This window comes from Leucoraja erinacea, chromosome 31, assembly GCF_028641065.1.
Source record: "Leucoraja erinacea ecotype New England chromosome 31, Leri_hhj_1, whole genome shotgun sequence".
Lineage (NCBI taxonomy): Eukaryota > Metazoa > Chordata > Chondrichthyes > Rajiformes > Rajidae > Leucoraja > Leucoraja erinaceus.
In genome coordinates this window covers 19,934,579-19,954,713 of record NC_073407.1, presented here as the reverse complement: position 1 = coordinate 19,954,713, position 20,135 = coordinate 19,934,579, and the positions used below count along the sequence as shown (strand labels likewise).

Sequence of the window (20,135 nt, the reverse complement as noted above, 5' to 3'; positions counted from 1 at the left end):
GATTATTTTCCAGCTGTGGATATAATTATTGGCGCCTTGCGATCGCCAACAACTCCACTATGCAGAGTGTAGTCTATTATTCACCTTAGCTTTACGCCGGTGTTCTTCTTTTAACTTTTCTTGACGTCCTCGAGCTTCAAGAGATCTACAAAGGAAATGCTTTGTTTTGGTTTTATATGCAAAATCATTTTGCTCCCTTTCCCCCACAACCCCTCCCCAAAGCCATACGAAAAGTTTTAGATTTGGCTTGCATCTGTGCACAGACCAAAAAAGGACCATCAGCAGGACTGGAACTAATTGATAGTTCATTCAAAGTCACAGTTATGGTGATCTAAAAAAAAGTCAACCAAACACCAGTATTAAACAAAGAAATGTAATTGAGCAACTTAAAATTAAGATAATCTGATTTAAGCATTTCTATTATCTTTGATTAATAAAAGCACTCATTATTTCTCATAAATAATAAAATTAGAAAGATATCATTAACACCAGAATCTGAAGATGTTACATCCCCAAGAACAAAAGTGATAAATTTACTGAAGGAAATTGTCACCGCAGAAATTGACCCATCTTGTTTCCACATGACTAGGCAATTTAAACGTAAACAAAGATTCATTTTCAGCAATGTGCATCTTACAAATGAAAATAGAAAATGTTCATTTAAGTAGCAGCTTTTAAGACCTCAAAATGCGCTAGATTATTTTACAGCCATGAAAGCACCTTTGGTACGTAGTTAATATATAATGTGACCTAGCAGCCAAAATGTCCACAATAAGAACCAAGAAAGCAGCACTGTAACATGTTTATGTCTGGCTACATAAAGAAGGATAAAATAATGGACCGAAGAAATTACAGGTGAGATGGCTTAATATCAGCGGTGAACAAAATATTAAATTGAAATTATGAAGAAAAATACAAATAATTTAGAAACACTACATTCAAAGATAGCATGGATTTGAGGAAAGATCAGAATTTTGTTAACTTGATTTAAACTGTGTAGGCCGCATGGATTCTACCAAAGGCATCTGGAGGGACCCACATGGTAGTATGATTAGTAAAAGAAATGCCCACTGGATCCAGATGAACCAGTAAATTGAATCCATAAATGGGCAAAGAGTAAAGGTCAACAAAAGGTAAGACTCCTTTACTTTTTAGGTTAGGTCCTTTGCTTTTACACATAAATAGCTCAAGATTAAATTTGGAACTGAAATGAAAATTAAGACTGTGGTTAACATTAAGGAAGAAGGTTGTAAGAATCATTTAGATATAATTGGACAGGTGAGGCCAGAAAAAAGGCAAACTGAAGAAAATGCAAAGAAATACAAGGTAATGCATTGGGCTGGAAAAAAAATGCTAGAGAATACATAATTGTTATAAAATGATAAACAATTTAGAGGAATAAGTGGATCTTGGGAGTGAACATTCAGATTCCTACAGGGGGCAGGAAAGGTGGTAGCAAAAGGAACGCCATTGGGAATTGCCCTTTTTCAAAGTTAAAAAATATAACAAAATGCATAAAACACTCAGTAAGGCCAATGCAATTTCATATATTTTTGGTCATCACACAACAGAAGGTGTGATTGCACTGGAGAAGCTACAAAGGATAGGTTTCTGGCTGAAGAATTTGAATTATGAAGTGAGATCAACCACTTTAAGAGATGTTTCTCAAGGCGAGGTTTGAGGTACATAAAATATTCTAGACACTTGGTGTCATGCCTTTTAAAATTACAAACCACAACTGGGACACAGGATTAGCCAAAATGAAAATCATTTTTGTTCTTGACATTGAACAGAAGGGCCAGACTTTTTCTACAATAAATTTCTAACATAATGTTCTCATTTCAGAACTTTGAATGAGACACAAAAGAATGATCAGGACAATAGGACAAACGTCTGCTTTCATCTTTGAAACAGTACTGCACATCAATTAAGACACATGGCGCTGCAGTAACCCAATGGGTCAGGCAGCGTCTGTGAAGAACATGCATACGCAATATTTTGGGTCAGAACCTTTCGTGCAGTTCCTTGTGTCAGCACATCAGTGACGGTGTCAGAAGAGCTTTAGTTTAATGCTGTATCCATGATGGTACAATACACCCTCTGTTATACACAGCTAACATCTTAGATTTTGCGTCAGGAGACTGGGGTGAAACAACAATTCGGTTCTGTTGAACCTGTGCAATTTATACAGAGTGGTATTAAGAGGAAGAAAAAGAGGTACCAGCTGACTTGATTTGTTAACAATTCATCTCTAAACTACAATTATATCTTCAGCACAAGAGAATTAATAAATCCAGTGAGGGGTTAGGGTAAACACATCAGTATGTCACCCTAGGGTTAATTTTATTCATTAAATGTGTGGTTAATTATTGATGTTTATGAAGAGTGGCCAGTTTAGCTATTTGTCTGAAGCGACAGAAAAGCATATCCCATACCCTTCAATTTTCTTACCCTTTCTCCATCATGTCACGCATCTCCTCATATTCCTGCCGTTGCTTAAGCTCCAGGGATTCTTCAAATCGTTTCATTTGTTCAGTAGATGATGTCGAGAGATCATGAACAATTTTCTGTTGAAGTTCCTGGCGATGCTTCAGTTCAGCCTGAGGAGAGATAAAATTAAATTCCATGTTATTAAATCCTTCAGGGTTCACGTAATACTACTGAAGTAGTCACTTTTATCACCAAGGAAAGGGATTAGCTGAATGCACGATTAAAATTCCATAAACAGCAAAAATGATGATCAACGACTGATTTAACCTGCTTTTGGTTGAGAGAGGAAGTGTTAGTCGATTCATTAGTACTGCACACGTAATCTCAATTTTAAATAATTAATATCAATATCTAAAACTGGATCCATCCCTATTTTTATTACAAAAGGTTTTGTTTTTTTAATTGAATTATGCTCCATTTTATTGTGCCATCAGATTGATCTTCACCACCCCTACAAAAAACATTTGACAATGTAATTATTACTTTACACAACTGAGAAAATGAAATACTTTTGATCCATGCAGTAATATAGCTTCATGGAAATGTGGGACACACATATCAAAATGATGATCATGTGCGGGACACACATATCCAAATGATATCCAAATCCAAGCACCTCTGCTGTTCTGAGCAGGGGTAGAAAGACCCCACACTTTTACCATGTAAAAGTTCTGTTTTATTAAACCAACAAGTAATTTTTTCATTATTTACACACTGTTCAAGTTGAGCGCAAATGCCAGCAAATCCATTTTGCTGACTGGCCTGTTGCATAACATTCAACACATTAAGCAATGACACAAGACATTAGACAGTTAGGGATGCCTCATCCCTTTCAATGGTGCAGCACAAGCTACATAAACTAGAATGGGTTGAAAAAACGGATTCAAACCATTTATGCAAAGTTTCAATGGGGCAATTGGTCTTGGAGAATCTTAATAAAAAAGAGAGTAGCCATAAAATAATTAATTCAACTAGGCATTCTTTTTTTTTTTTTTTTTTTGTATTTAATTTTTTATTATTGGAGATAGGTACATGATCTATTACATCTATCATTTTTAAATTGATAATATTGTCAGTTATTATTACATTGTCTCCAATACTTTTTGCATTTTTCTTCATTTTTTTTTTATTAAAGTTTCAATGGGCAAATTAGCCATAAAATAGGGCTAAATTTTTAGATAATATTGGATTATTATGAAATACTTTTTGCAGAGATAGGGCTAAGATAGATTTAGAGAGAAAGAAAAAAAGAAAAAAATAAAAAATAAAAAAAGGAAAGGGAGTGAAAGAGGTAGTTGAAGAAGAATGGAAAAATTTGTTAAAGTTTAAAAACATCATTCGAGATATGTTCGTACATTTCGAAGTATAGCATTTCATCCAATCTTTAGTCCGGGTGCTAGTCAGGTTCCTGTGCTGAACTGTTCTGACCCTTTAAATAATCAATAAAAGGAGACCATGTTCCAACGAATAATTCCTGTTTATCCAACAGGGAAAATCTGATTCTTTCCATGTTTAAGGTCTCCGTCATTTCTATAATCCACATTTTGATTGTGGGGGCCGTAGGGCCTTTCCAAAATTTTAGGATTAATTTTTTTCCTGTTATTAAACTGTAATCGATAAAGTTTCTTTGTGTTATTCTAAGTGTTTGATTTGATTCTAATATTCCGAATATTATTAATTTTGAGTTGGGTTCCAGTTGTGTGTTGATTACTTTGGATATTATACTAAAAATATTTACCCAAAATTTTTTAATTTTTGTACAGTTTGTAAACATGTGCGATAACGTAGCTTCTAAATGTTGACATTTATCACATATAGGTGAGATATGTTGAAAAATTTTATGTAATTTTGTTTTGGCGTAGTGTAACCTATGTATTACTTTAAATTGTATTAGAGAATGTCTCGCGTTTAGTGAACATTGATGTATGTGTTGTAGACTTTCTTCCCAAGTGTCTTTCGTTATTACCTGGTTTAATTCATTTTCCCATGCTTGTCTGTGTAAGTCCGTCAAATGAATGTCACTATCTAATAAGATATTATATATATAAGATATTAATTTTTCTGTATTAGGATGCTTATTCCAACATTCATCTAGAATCTCTGGGTTTCTATTTCGAAAATTTTTAGAATTCGATTTAACATAATCTCTGAGTTGAAGATATCTGTTTGAAATAATCATTTCCTCGAAGTCCATAAATCTGTTGCAACTCCTGAAATGTCAAAAAAAAAGAGCCTTCTTTGTAAAGGGTGTCCTATATTTTTAATTCCATTATTCTTCCATTGTGTAAAACCCCCGTCTAAACATGAAGGCTTAAACAATGAGTTATTCACAATTGGAAGAAAAAGAGATAAGTTATCTAATTTTAATGTCTTTTTTAATTGTTTCCAAATTTTTATAGCACTAAATATTATAGGGTTTTCCTTATAAATTTTCTTGTTTAATTTAGACGTAGCAAATAATATCGCACCAATATCATAAGGCATACAATCTTCCCTTTCCAATTTTAACCAGTCTGGTTGCTGGTCTATTTCTCCCAACCAGAAGTTCATATTTTTAATATTAACTGCCCAGTAATAAAACAAAAAGTTAGGTAAAACCAAGCCTCCATTATTTTTTGATTTACACAGGTGTCTTTTGCTTATCCTATGATTCTTATAATCCCAGATAAAATCATTAACAATAGAGTCCAATTTTTTAAAGAAGTTTTTTGCCAGGTATATCGGAATCGTCTGAAAAAGGTATAATATTTGCGGTAAAAAAATCATTTTTATGGCATTAATTTTACCAACCATTGAAATAGGTAATGTTTTCCAGTATTGGATATTCTTATGTAATTTATTCAATAATGGGGGGAAATTTGCTTTAAATAATGATGTATATATATCTTAGTTACATAGATACCTAGATATTTAAATTTTTCATTTACTACTTTAAATGGGAATTGTTGTATTATCTGTTTGTTATGTTCCCTTATTGGCATAATTTCACTTTTATTCCAATTTATTCTGTATCCTGAAAGTGCACCGAATTGGTTTATTAGTTTTAATAGGTTTGGGATACTAATTTCTGGTTTTGTGATGTAAATTAATACGTCATCTGCATATAGGGAAATTTTATTCACTGTGTCTTTACTGTTATACCCATATATTTCCGGATGCCCCCTAATTCTTTCTGCAAGTGGCTCAATTGCAAGTGCAAATAGTAATGGAGATAACGGGCATCCTTGTCTACACCCTCTAGATAGACTGAATTTAGATGACAGTCTTTGGTTGGTAAGTATTCTGGCCGTAGGATTTGTGTATAGCAGTTTTATCCATGTGCAAAATTTCTCCCCTAGCTGCATCTTTTCCATCACCGAAAATAAATAAGGCCATTCGACCTGATCAAATGCTTTTTCAGCGTCAAGTGAGATTATTGCTAAATCTTCATTAATAATTCTCTTGGTATATATAATATTAAATAATCTTCTTAGGTTATAATATGAATACCGTTTCTGAATAAAGCCTGTTTGGTCAGGGTGTATTAAATTTATTCATCACTGTACTTAATCTACGTGCTAGTATTTTAGTTAGTATTTTTCTGGTCTGTATTCAGAAGTGCAATTGCTCTGTATGATCCCGGATCTTCCGGATCTTTATCAGCTTTAGGAATAAGCGTTATTATAGATTCATTAAGGTATCTGGGAGTTTCTGTTGGGTGTAGATATAATCATATAGTCTTTGCAAGCGTGGGCACAGCAAATCATGAAATTTCTTGTAAAATTCTGAACCTAGACCATCTGGCCCTACTGCCTTACCATTTTTAAGAGAGCCAATAGACTCCTCAATATCCTTTATCGTAATTTCCCTTTCTAATAATTCTCTATCCTTTGAATCTAAACCTTTTAAATTACATTTTATTAAAAAATCTGCTATTCCTTCTGATTGTGCTACAGTTTTAGTTGAATAAAGGTTATGATAGTATTGTAGAAATCTATCATTTATATCCTTGGGCATTTTTAATAATTCTCCTGTCTCTGTTCTAATTTTATGAATTATTTTTTCCCCTTCCATTTTTCGCAGCTGGCGTGCTAATAATTTTTGTGGTTTGTCTCCAAATTCAAACTGTAATTGTTTGGTTTTTTGATAAAGTTTTATTACTTGTTCTGAGTACATTTTATTTAATTTATATTTCAGTACAGCAATTTTATTATGTTTTAACGTAGATGGCGTTCTCGCGTTTTCTGTATCTAGTTGCTTAATTTCACTTTCCAGTGCTTTTTGTTTAATCCTGTTTTCTTTATTATAAAATGCTTGGGCAGAGATTAATGTACCTCGAACATACGCTTTGAACGTCTCCCACATAAGAGAAGCAGGTGTGTCAGGGTTGTCATTTACCTCAAAAAATATTTGAATTTGTTTAATAATATATTCCTGGCATGATCTTTCGTTCAAGATTTGCGGGTTAAGTCTCCAATATGTTTGTTTCTCGGACATTCCATTTAATTTAATCATGAATGTTACCGGTGCGTGATCTGAGATTATAATGTTATGATATTTTGAATTATAAGTAAATGGAATAAACGTAGAATCAACTAAAAAGTAATCTATTCTTGAGTATGTTTTGTGTACTGGTGAATAAAATGAATATTCCCGTCCGGTTGGGTTTTCTATTCTCCAGATATCCTTAATATTAGTGGTATTAATAAATGAATTTAAAAAAACACTTGAGTTGGATGTTGATTTTTTTTGCCTTGATGATCTATCTAAGTATGGGTCTAATGTACAATTGAAGTCTCCTCCAATTATTAATTTGTATTGTGCAAATTCAGGAATTTTATTAAATGTTTTGTTAAAAAAAGTGGGGTTATCGAAGTTAGGCCCATAAACATTTAGAAGGATCACTTTTTCACCATTTAACTCTCCAACCACTATAATATATCTGCCATCCATATCCACTATTATTGAGGAGGTCGCAAAAGGAATTCCTTTACGAATTACTATTGCTACTCCTCTTGACTTGTGGGAAAAAGAAGAATGATATGATTCAGCGATCCACTTAGCTTTAAGTCTGTGTTGTGATTCCTTTTTAAGATGTGTCTCTTGAAGAAATATTATATCTGTTTTGATTTGATTTAGGTGTGCCAAAACTTTACTTCTCTTAATTGGTTCATTGATTCCCTTGACATTCCAACTACAAAATGTTATTCCCTGACCCCTTCTTGTCATGTTAGCATCTTGCATATTGCTTTTGTGGTGGTCTATAATCGGGTAGAAGGAACAACACATAGAACCTGACCCTGCTCCCAAACCTCAGATAGATGAATTTAAATTCAAATACATCATTCTTCCGATCATATCTCCTTGCCTTGGTCTTGTTTTTCCATTCAAACCTTGAGTTAAAGAAGTATTTAAAGAAAGAAAAGTGATAGGGTTGGTTAGTGTAGGGTGAAGAAAAAAGAACTACATCTACAATTAGTGTAGTTAGTGATAGCCACACTAACGTGGCTAGAATTCTAAAGACTTCCGTAGCCTTTGTAAAATGAGAAAATTCCCAGCTCCGTGCCCGAGGAAGAGGAAAAAAAAAAAAAAAAAAAAAAAAAAAAAAAAAAAAATTATATTTAACATTCAATCAACTTCTTTGGGAGTATCAAACTTATTTACCTAGTCATACTTATACCCACACAATATATATACACCTACCTACGTACACGTATATATATATATATATGTATGCATACCCACATGTATACTAGTGTCAACACGTAACCCTGCAGAAAGGTTCAAGACAGCAAAATGATTTTAAATTGAAAGATAGAGCGAAAAAAAGAAAAGGAAACCCGTCAATCATAATTATCATATAGGTTGATTTACCTCTTACATATCTTTCTATATACTATATTATGTAATTCCTTTCTTCATTTATCAAAGACTATTAGTTATTGATCATTGTTATCCATCTTATACCGTATTAACTTTTATAAGAATTAATAATGTTAATAATTTTAGTGGAAATAAGGATATTTAATAAGTATTAGTTGTTACCTATATAGTTAAATATGAATTTACATATAATAGTAATGATTAGTAACCTAAAAAGAGCTAAAACAAAAAAGAGAGAAAAGAGGGAAAAACCCTCGAAAAATCGCAGTTTTTGTCCAGTGTCCTCCATCATTTTCGATTTCCAAGTGTCTATAAAGTTCTTGAACGAATTTTAAAGGTCCTTTTAGATCTGATGGTCATCTTAGTCCTTGGCTCCTAAGGAGTGGTGTGGGTTCTTCAGTCTGTAGGCACGTTACCAACTACCTTGGCGTATTCGAGTGCTTTTTCGTGCTCTGTAAAAAAGAGCACATTGGAATTGTAGGTGACTCTTAGCTTTGCGGGATAGAGTAGGCTGTATTTCAAATCCGGTACACTCTTCAATATTCTTTTGGTCTCGTTGAACAGCATTCTTTTCTTGAAGACCTCTGTCGAGTAATCTCGGTAGATGCTAAATCTCTCGCCTTCAAAAAACAGTTGACCGCTCCGAACACTTTTCTTCATTATCTCATCAAATTCATGATCCTGTAGGACTTTTACAATAATTTGTCTTGGATGGACATCATCTTGAATACGACGTCGCTGCGCTCTATGGGCTCGGCCGAGTAGAGGTTTGTGATCCAATTTTAGGACTGTATGTAGTAGGTCTGCCACAAAATCCCGAGTACCCATTTCCTTCTCCCTTCCTTCCTTCACCCCTACAATTCTTAGGTTCTTTCGTCTTTGACGCCCCTCCAGATCGATACATTTATCATTTAATTTGCTCACCATGTTTGTGAGGCGTTGGTTTTCAGTAAGGAGCTGATTTACTGTTTCTGCACTCGTCATCGCACATTTCTCAAGCTCGGTTATCGCTATTCTGTGTTGATCGAGTTCTTGGCGAATGGGGTCCACCTCTATTTGAGCCTTTGTTTCCACCGAAACGAGTCTGGCTTCCATCACTTCCATCTGGTCTTTGACCTCTTCCTCCCTCGTCCTCTTCCAGTTTTCAAACATTTGTTGAACTGTAACGAGCATTTCTGCTCTAAAATCTACCTTGAAGGTGTCTAGTGATTTTTGAAATTTCTCACTAAAAGTCTTCATTTCAGCAGCCAGACAAGTCTTCATTTCAGCAGCCAGAAAGATTTTAAGATCTTCCATTTCCCCTTTTTTCCCCCCTTTAATCTTCCTTGGAGGATCTTCCTGGGCCATCGTTGTAACTGAGGCCGAGGCTTCTGTAGGGCCTTCCTCTTCCATCTGGGGTCTTCCTTTAGCCGATTTTTTTGTTGTTCCACGGGGGGGGGTGTGTTGTAGCGACATACCTTAAGTCGCAGGCCTGATGACGTCACGCAGGCTGCCGTTTCAGATTGCGATCGCTGCAGGTAGGTCCCGATTTTTCTCCCGTTTTTTGTTTTCCTCGGTACGGAGCTGGTTGGCGCTGGACTTAGTTCTCCATAGCGCCACCGGAAGTGAGCTGCTAGGCATTCATTCTAAACATAGAATGCTGACTCTTTGAAGCGTCAGTGACAGATTTAGTTTAGTTTATTATTGTCATGTGTACAGAGATAGTGGAGAGGCTTTTATTTGCATGCTATCCAGTCAAATACTGTACATAAATACAATCAAGACATTCGCAGTGCGTAGATAAAGGATGAGTACGACATTTAGTGCAGAGATATAATACTGATGTCCGATAAAGTTCAATTAAAGATAGTTCAAAGGTCTCCAGTCTCAGGACTGCACTCGAGCCAATGAGTGGATGGTTCAGTTGCCTGGTAACAGCTGGGTAGAAACTGTTCCCGAATCTGGAGTTTTGAGCTTTCAAACTTCTGTGCATCATGCCCGATGGGCAGAGGAGAGTATACCATGATCATCTCCTATCCAATGTCATTTTAAAATACTCAGACAATAAAAAAAGTCATAGATCACTTTGTGATGGCATGAACAATTCAGCCATACACTGAGTTCCTTCAAGGGGAATTAAAAAACATTTTCCAGCTATGCTTATAACTAACTAGCCATCTTAAAGATAAATGTAGATTACGAGAAAATAAAAGCACACAAAATTTGGCAGTCGAATTGAGGAAATCAGTTCATTTACCAAAACTGTAAATTATTCTGGCTCTCAGCTCTGCAGTTGGCAAACTTACAAGGTTAGAATCTTTTATGAGGCTTACAGGAATGGGTTGAATTTGTTACCAGAGCACCAAGATACATTTCAAATGGTATTCAGAGCATCAATGGCTAGGAAGACGTGAAGTAATTATCAAACAGGCTACAACAATGGCCCTTATGAACATGCTTCCACCCAGTATATAAATCAAAACATTATGAAGCAGAGAATAGAGAAATGGTTAAGGAGAAAGCAGAAAGAGGGATGATTTGATAAGATATAAATTTATAAGAGGCATAGATAGGGTGGATTATCAGAATCTTTTACCTTTAGTAGGGGAATTAATAACAAGAGGACATAGGATTAAAGTGAAAGGAAGGAGTTTTAAGGGGGATTTGAGAGTAATTCTGTTACATACAGACTGGTTGATATCTGGATCGTGCTGCCAGAGTAAGAAGTGAAATAAGATTAAGAGATGTTTTGACAGATACTTGAATAGGCAAGGCATAGCTATTGGCCTAAAGTAGGCAAAATGGGCCAACATGGATATGGTGGGCAGAAAGTGCCGTTCTTGTTCTGCACATCTCTGCCACTCCATGTTTTGTCGTCCCCCCAACCCAGTATCTTTCACTGGAAGACCTTGGGACAATATTTGAAGAGAATCCTCACAAATTTTGGAGTCACAGAGTTATACAGCACAGAACAAGGCCCTTCAACCAATCACACCCATGCCAACCAATATGTCCTCCTACATTAATCCCATTTTCCTGCATTTGAACCATATTCCTCAATTCCTTTCCTAATCATGCACCTGTACAAATATATTTTAAATGCTGTAATTGCACCTGCCTCTACCACTTCTTCTGGCCGCTTGATACATATGCTCACCAATCCTTGTAGAAAACTTGACACTCTCACCCCCCACCCATTCCCCCCCCCCCCCCCCTCACCAAAACCCATGACGTCTAGTTTTAGAGCCCCCTATCTTTGGAAAAGGACTGACCATGTACGCCCCTCAATTTTAACAACAATTCTATTCCACCCAACCTCACCTTGTAACTATCCTGGTGACTCAATTCTGCACTCATTCTGACTCTACCATATCCTTTCCAAAGCGTGGTGACTAGTACAGTGCATAATTTTCCAAGAATAACCGAACAAATATCTCATACAATTGCAATTTGAGGTCCCAGCTCTTGCACTCAATACCCATGCCTGTGAAGACAAACAAGCTACATGGTCCTCTCCACGTGACAGCACTTTCAAGGAGTTATGAACTTGCATCCATAGAACCCCTTGTACATCAATGGTTCCAAACTCCTCGCCATAAACAGTACATATTCTGCCAGTATTAGACGACCCAAAATATATTACCTAATACTTGTCTAAATTAAATTACATCTGCCATCACTCCATCCAACTTTACAGCAAATCCATTGCCCTCTGTAACCTTAGGCAACCATCCTCACTATCCATAATTCCACCTATCTTAGTGGTTCAGCAAACGTATCTATCAAAACCCAGACATGTGCACGCCAAACACAAGGTCCCAGCACCAATCCCTGCAGTAGACTATTGGTTATTAGTCAGGAAAACAACCCTCGCCCACTACCCTGTGCCTATCGTCAAGCAAATTTTGGATCTTTTAGATGTGCCTTGATTTTCTGAATCAGCCTACTATGCAGGGCCACAGTCAAAAGCCTTGCTAAAGACCATGCCTACTGCATTACATTAATTCCAGGTCAGATGCTATACATAAATATAATCAACTCAAACTCAAAAACAATAGTAGAGCAAAGAGGACAATACAGAGTACAGAATATAGTTCTCAGCATTGTAGTTTAGAATGTGGAGGTGGAATACCAGGTAGAATCTTATTAATAAATAGGAAGTCTTAAAGGACAATGACCTCCTCCTTTTCCTCTTCCAAATGTTATTTGTCTGATATTCATAGGTAGTCTAAGTGTCCAGAAATTGACCACTTGTAGCCTAGAAGCATACCCAGTACTAGCAGACCACAAACCACGGTACTTGCCCAAATTTTCATAACAAAACACAGACAATATTTTTATGTTCCATGTCTCACCTGGCCCTTAATTTTGTGGACTGTCTCATACATTTTAACATAGCCTTCAATCTGAGTTGCTTCAGGAGAAAGCAGCAGAAATGCGCGTTCTGGAGTCAATTCCTCATCCAACTGCTGAAAACAGAGAGGAATAAAATGAATATAAGGAAATTGTTCTTGAAAAACTTTTCAGATAACATATATGAAACATCCCAGGGAACTTCACAGAAATATTAAACAGAATTCAACTCTGACCATTTTCAATGGGAGGGTTCAAGACAACTTGAAAAATGTTTGGACAATGAGGAAATTCAAAGCAGCAGCTGAAAGGAGAGAGAGAAAGTCAGGGATAAAGACTGAGGCAGCTGAAGGTACAGCTGCCAATAATATATGGTGCTGATGGCATTCAGGAAATATGTTTCTGGTATGATTAAATTTACCAGTGGTGATGCATAAGGAATCAGTTTGGGGTATCAAGAGAGCCACAGACAAAGTATAATTTGCCAGATGCCACCTTAAGGTGGGGTGGTATTTAGTCTGCAGACAAGATGGTAGCGATGAATTCCCTTGGTAGATAAAAGGGAGGGCAACTTATGAACAGCAATTACAGGTCAAGGGAGCAGAATTGAGCTATGACTGTCACATCAGTGTACCATGAAGCATGTTCAAAATTACACCACCACCATTTTCTTTGTATCATATTCTGTACCGACCATATGATAAAAGGAGAAATCCTCAAGTTGTATAGCAGAGTCAGGCAAGTCTGGGATGTTAGTGTAGCGTTATTACAAATTCCTGCCATCAGTGGCGCTCTAGGTCTGCCCACTGCCTGTGCGTGCGACTCGAGAGGCTGGTGAGTAAAATGAAGGTGTTTATAGGTTATCGGGGAGAGATTTCTTAGTAAGACAAGCTTATGAGGAAATTTTGTTCTGTCATTCCGTTCGTGATTTAAAAAAAAAACATTGCTTGACTGAAATCGCTGGATGAAAGTCAGGCCCAACTTCATCGCCTTCAAAATTACAGATCGCAAGTTCAGGACAAAACCAAAGATATGTACTGTAGGACATTTATCATATCTAGTGTTTGGTGTAATTTCATATTAATCTGATAATGCGAAATATGTTAATTAGGCCCCGATATCGGCCGTGTCCTGCCTGCCGGCTGTTACTGTGAGTGCGAGCAAAACCATGGCAGGGGCCACAATCCGATCTCTGTATCATAATCCACAAACATCCACTCTCAAGCTAATCAAACTCATTATTTTTTGCACAATCATGTCATAAAAACATCTAAATCATCTATTTTGTGTTATTGTCTACCCATGATCAATATTTTCATACTAAATATCTGACTCAAAACTTCCACTACAGTTTTTAGTCAAATATTTAGTATGAAAATATTGATCATGGATAGACAATTACACAAAATATAGATAATTTAGATGTTCTTAAGACATGATTGTGCAAAAAAAAAAAAATATTTTGATTATCTCGAGAGGTGATGTTTGTGAACACATGTCTGTGTAAAACGGCCCTTGGGCCTTGCCTGCTGCAGTGTTATTTTACAGAGTAAAATTTATGGGAATTAAACATTCAATTCCTTAAATTTGGCAAAGAAATTCATGACATAGTGAGATTTAAAAATCATGTTATATTGTGAATTCTTGCGTGAATGGGATCAGTTTGTTATTTGGATACCGTGGCTATTTAAAATTGTATTTTTAGCCTTTTCTTAAGAATGGGATAGATGTTTAGATCTAATAATTGAATTTAGATGAATTTGATACATTTAGATTAATTGATTTGATGACACTGATGAATATGAATTTTTTGTTGGGTATTTACTATTTGTTTTAACGTTTAACTTGTGTTGTGGGCCTGTCCCAATTTCACGACCTAATTCACAACCTTTTTTACTCGTGGACATTTTTCATCATGCTAGGAAAAACGCCACGACCTACTTGTAGCGGCAGATATTTCATATCTTTCAGGTAATTAGCACCCTAGCCACTAATTGGATGAGAATGGATAAGGGGAATATCTTCGGTACGCATGCAAGCTGCCTCAGAGACCTTCAGAGCTTCTCCATTCATAAAGCTTCAGCACAGTCTTTTGATGAATATTTTCTTTATTGTAGATAGAAAACAGTAAGATACATCCAAGGTTTTTCCGACTTGTTACGGCAATCTTCTTCGAAAACCAGCTCATTACTTCAGATATTAGAAAGCTCCTCGTGTCGCCGTAACAATTACATGCCTTGACATGCTCGACATGGTCGAAGGATTAACCTTCTCCATCGTCTCTCCAAAACGAATCTAAAAACTAAACTTCTGCGCAAGCAGTTAAGCTGCAAACACGCCCCAAAGACACATCATAAATCCCACCCACATTATAACGGGCAGTCTAAAATTTAAAGGCACATGCCATCCACAATGACATGCAAAACAGGCCAAATGGCCACTACACTACTTGATGCCACAAGTACCCAAGACTACATCATGGCCTGCTACGACCTACCTACAACCTCGTGACGGACATGCTGTGAGTATGATTCAAGGGCAAATTCAGCAGAGGTCGTGAATTAGGTCGAGAAAGTGGGACAGGCCCTTTAGGCATTTTGTTGAACTAAATAATTTCTACATTTTTTTCTAAAAAACTGCAAATAAAAACTTGTTTCTACTTAATGCTGTTCAGTGGTTTTTTTCCTTAAATTTTTCAGATGCCACCGAAGAAGAAATGCAAAATTGTCAATTCAAATGCCCAGCTAAAGCTCACCTTGAAGTGAATTTCTCCGTCATGCCCGAGTCTAAGAGGGATATTAAAAATGGACAATTAAAAATTGTCCTTGTATACCTCGTTTGGAAAAAGTCAGTCTGAACAGGAAAGTAGTGGGCAGAAAACCATGTCATGCGTGGTTTGAAGAGCAAAAACTTGTAGTTCACAATGCCAAAATTGAAAAGTTGAGGAAAAACAAGGTGTACAGAGTTGCTTATTGGTTGCAGTCTGAGGATTATGATAATGCTACTGATTATGATATGCCAATGTACCAGCTGGCAGCTGATCTTTCCCATGAAGACTTGGTCTTTTGCTAGAAATTGTCATTTCTTTACCTGTCTGTTACGGACTTACAGCATATAACACTAATATTAAAGTTCTGATCATGAGAATATCACATTTTTGAATTCTCAAGGCCGTCTGGGTGTTTATTACTATTTCTGTCACAACGGTTAATTTTGTAATTAGCTACTTAATTAGGTAATTAACTAATTATATACTTTAATTTCAGGCCATCCAAGTAAGATTATCATATTTGTTTCAGAATGCTTCAATCTATAATAACTGCAAATTTCATTCAGTTCTCTTAATTTTTAAGAAAGTTATGGGCTTTTGACTGTCCTCGATCACAGCTTTAGTTTTAAGTTAATGTAGGGAACAAGATGCTAATTTCCGAGTACGAAAATTACCATAACGTTTTTAATACTGAAGATATGAAAGTGAATTTGGTATCAAATTAAAGTTCTTTTTATGCTTTATCTGATGGGATAAATTATGGGCTTGATTGTTAATATCTCAAAATGTTGTAACATCCCTGGTTAGTGTTTCAGTTACACAAAGTCAGTGATCAACAATCTATTATTCTGTATTTACAGGAAAAAAATGAACACTAATGAATGGGAACTAACCTGCACATTGTTATTATTTTCCTCTTCTGTTCTTGGATCTGGAGAAGGAACAGACTTCTCTGGTAATTGGTCGTTTCCAGACTGAGTTTCGGGTCGTGACAAGTGGTCCAGTACCCATGCTGAGTTTACAGAAAGCTTGGGTGATGATTGGCATTGTTCCAAAATATCCTAGAAAAAAAAGAAGAAAAGAATAGGGCTTTGCATGACATAAAATTTAAGAGCTGTGAAATAACTTGATTCTCGAAAGACTTTTACCAAAATGCACAATGACCTGCAGAACATTTTTAAACCTACCCAGCTCTATTTCAAAAACATATTTGCTTTCTCAAATCTATAACACAGTGCACATTTTATTAGGATTATAGCAACAAGAAGAAATACATTTTTTAATCTTTACATCTGCATTGGATTAGTTAATATGCATCACATTCCTATCCAGGTTATCAATATAGTTTCCAATGTCACATAAAATATCTAACACAGCCCCTCAAATATGATCAGGGCTGATGTGTGTCAGTTTTCACCAATATACGAACAGACTGTGGTCTGTGAATGAGGAAGTGGAGGATCCAGTTCCCCGATCTCTCAAAAAAATCCTCTTTAAAATGCACCCTGTGATCTGGCCTCCACAACCAGAAAATCCCATGGATCCATCATTCTGAGCATTCAGAGCACCCGGGTTTTAAATTTTCACCCACTCATCTTGTAACTACCACCTGTATTTCTACAAGCCATTGCCAGAGTGATATAAATGGAGATATTTCAGAGTGAAGTACAGTACAGACCCATTCAAACCGTGTGCATGTATTGAATTATCAAAACCCTCATCAAAGTAGGTTCACAAGGATGGGGGGGGGGGGGGGGGGGGGGGGGGGGGGGGGGGGGGGGATGTGCGAGTGGGGAAGCGGTGTAGAAACAGATCGAGGTAGCAAAATTTTGTATGAACTGTGTTTCAAGAATACTGAAGCTATTTCCTGTTGTTGATTTTAGGAATGGTATTAATGGCATCAGATGTGTTGAAGTTGTTATGCTGATTAAAGAGAATAACTTTTGACATATATTTGAAAAAAAGAACAAGGCATCCCAAAAGAGGGCTGTTCAGTCCAGACAAGGAATTCCAAAGGTCATAAGTGATAGGAGTAGAATTAGCCCATTCGGCCCATCTAGTCTACTCCGCCATTAATTCATAGTTGATCTATCTCTCCCTCCTAACCCCATTCTCCTGCTTTCTTCCCAAAACCTCTGAAACAAAAAGGGAGGGGGGGGGGAGGAAGGAAAAGAGGCTTTTGGGTAATCTAACACAGAAGCTCTGAAGGGAACAGGGAACCCACCAAAAGAATGGTCACAATGAATGGCGGTGCTGGCAGTGAATGGCCTCCTCCTGCACCTATTTTCTGTTTCTATGTTTCTAAGTAGGCTAAGAAAGAGAAAATGCTGGAAACACTCAGCAGATCAGGCAACATCTGTGTTGAGAAAGAGTTAACGTATCTGGTCAAAGACTGAATCAAGGTCTACAAACTAAAACATTACCCAGTTTCTCTTTCCACATATGCTGCCTGAACTGCTGAGTACTTCCAGCGATTTCTACTTTGATATCCAATTGTTAACATCTGCAATTCTTTTTTTTTGACATCCAACTGATGGGAAATTGGGATGAAAAAAAAAGAAATTCGGCATAGTGGCGCAGCTGATAGAGATGCTGCCTCACAAAACGCCAGTGTCGCATGTCCGATCCTGATCTTGGCTGGTCTCTGTTTCGAGTTTGCATGTTCTGCCTGTGACCACATGGATTGTCTCTGGTTTTCTCCCACATCTCAAAGACAACATTGGCCTCTAAAATTGCCACTAATGTGTATAGAGTGGATGAGAAAGTAAGACAACATTGAATTAGTGTGTACAAGTGATCAGAGGTCAGCATGGACTCAGCAAGCCTAAGGGCCTGTTTCCATGCTGCATCTTTAAACTAAACTTAAAATCTACGTTTGGGGTGTGTGGGGTGGGAGGAAACAAGTCAAGAGTGAAATCAAGAGTGCTTAATTACTAACATGTACCAACAACAAAATAATGACATTCTTACTTGGGACAGCTTAACAGGCTTACAAACACACGGATACTAAAAAATCACTAATGCACTAAATCAATAACTGTAACACCAAGTAAGCAGAATTTAGAAGACACAAGGAAGTGTAGATGCTGGAATCTGGCACCGCAGTATGGCGGTTCTTTGCAATGATGGCCCCAGAGGCAGATCTGCTAGCGTCTGATACAATCACCCCACTACTTTAAATCTCTATTCTATTTATAAATATAGCTTCATTTCTGGTTGTTCTAATAATATACTGTCATCTTATAACGCCGAGACCTCTATTCTGCACCCCGAATCTTTTTCTTTGCTCTACCTATTGCACGAGTTTGGCTTGATTGTATTTGTGTATAATATATGATTTGTCTGTCTAACATGCTTTCCTCTTCCCCTTGGTTCATGTGACAATCATAAACCTAAACACTAAACCTATCCTTAGCAAAACACAAAGTACAGAAGAGCCTCAGTAGGGTCAGGAAGCATCCGGGGAAGGAGTGAACAGTTACTTTTCTAGTTGGGACCCTCCTTCTTGGGGAAAGTCAGGCCTCCAGATACTGGTCTATCACAAAAAAATAAAATGATTGTATAGGGCTTGGAGGGGCTGAGGTTGGGGCCCAGGCGGGAGACAGATGCTGGGCGGACTCGACTCACCTCCCCGTCCTCCAGCCAGCTCGTGTCGTAGGTCAGCCGCCCTTTCTTCGAGTTGCGCAACGCCTGCAAAGTCTCCCAGCGTTTATCCTCTGCAGGCATGATATCCCGCCCGAGGCAACTTATCGGTCAAACAACCGAAAACCGTCTTATCCCCGACCAACAATTAAAAAAATCGTCCCACAGCCATTTCCAGTTCCGGGTTATGGCCCGCCCACGTGTCGCCATGGAGACCAGGCTTTGCATGGATGGAAGGAGAGGCTCTTTTATCTTTGTGTGTGGCTCATAAAGAGGATAAAATGTGCACGGAGTCCTTAACTGCTGTGTGTGTGAGAGGCACACAATATTAATGCAAGGAACCACTCCAAATTATTCTAAATAGGACAGTGATCTGTATATAGAGTCATATAGTATGGAAACAGGCCTTTCGGCCCATCTAGCTCCAGGTGACAAAGATGCCCCTATCTGAGCTATTCCCATTTACCTGTATTTGGCCCAGATCCTTCTACACTTGTCCACTTCTTCTTCTCTCATATGGTGTGCACAGCCTAAAGTTGTAGGACAACTTGTTCTATTTGATTGTGCACGCGGGGTTGATTGCATTCGTTGAAACCGGGCGAACCACGTGAAGGTTGCAATCTTCTACCCCACTTGTCCAATTATTACCTCCCAGCCTCTGTTGCTCTTTCCACCCTACTCTTCTCCCACCTGACTCTTATCAACTAATCCACCTTCGCTTGTTAGCTCTTCCCTCAACCCTTTATATTGGCTATTACCACCCCATATACTTTCAGTTCAGGGAAAGTATGTCAACCCAAAATATTGACTGTCCATTTCCCTACATAGATGCTGCCTGCCCTGCCCTGCCCATCTTCCAGCAGATGTCTTTTTTTTGCTCTGGATTCCAAATAGTCTTCTTTGGAAATGGCCAGTGATCATCAACAGGTCCCATTGACAGTCTCCCTCGCCTGCAAATGTGCATGGTGTACTCATGAAGGCATTTCACAGCTGGTAGGTTTGGAGAGATTGGAGTACAAAGCCAATAACATAAAGTAAT

At 37.3% G+C, this 20,135-nt stretch overlaps 1 protein-coding gene across 2 annotated transcripts in view; it reads right to left on the bottom strand.

The window, feature by feature from the left end:
- Nucleotides 1-19,688, bottom strand: part of gle1 (GLE1 RNA export mediator) — a 37,359-nt gene extending 17,671 nt beyond the window's left edge. Inside the window, exons 1-5 of one of the 2 annotated variants that reach the window (XM_055660213.1) lie at nt 19,082-19,688; nt 16,348-16,515; nt 12,687-12,797; nt 2,452-2,600; nt 85-145 (exon numbers count right to left, since the gene is read on the bottom strand). In XM_055660213.1, coding sequence (XP_055516188.1) covers nt 85-145; nt 2,452-2,600; nt 12,687-12,797; nt 16,348-16,515; nt 19,082-19,180 — 588 coding nt within the window. In that variant the 5' untranslated portion in view covers nt 19,181-19,688. Of the gene's footprint in view, nt 1-84; nt 146-2,451; nt 2,601-12,686; nt 12,801-16,347; nt 16,516-19,081 lie in introns of both variants that reach the window. The other variant, XM_055660212.1, reaches the window with a different exon arrangement.
- Between the last annotated feature and the right edge of the window lie 447 nt (nt 19,689-20,135).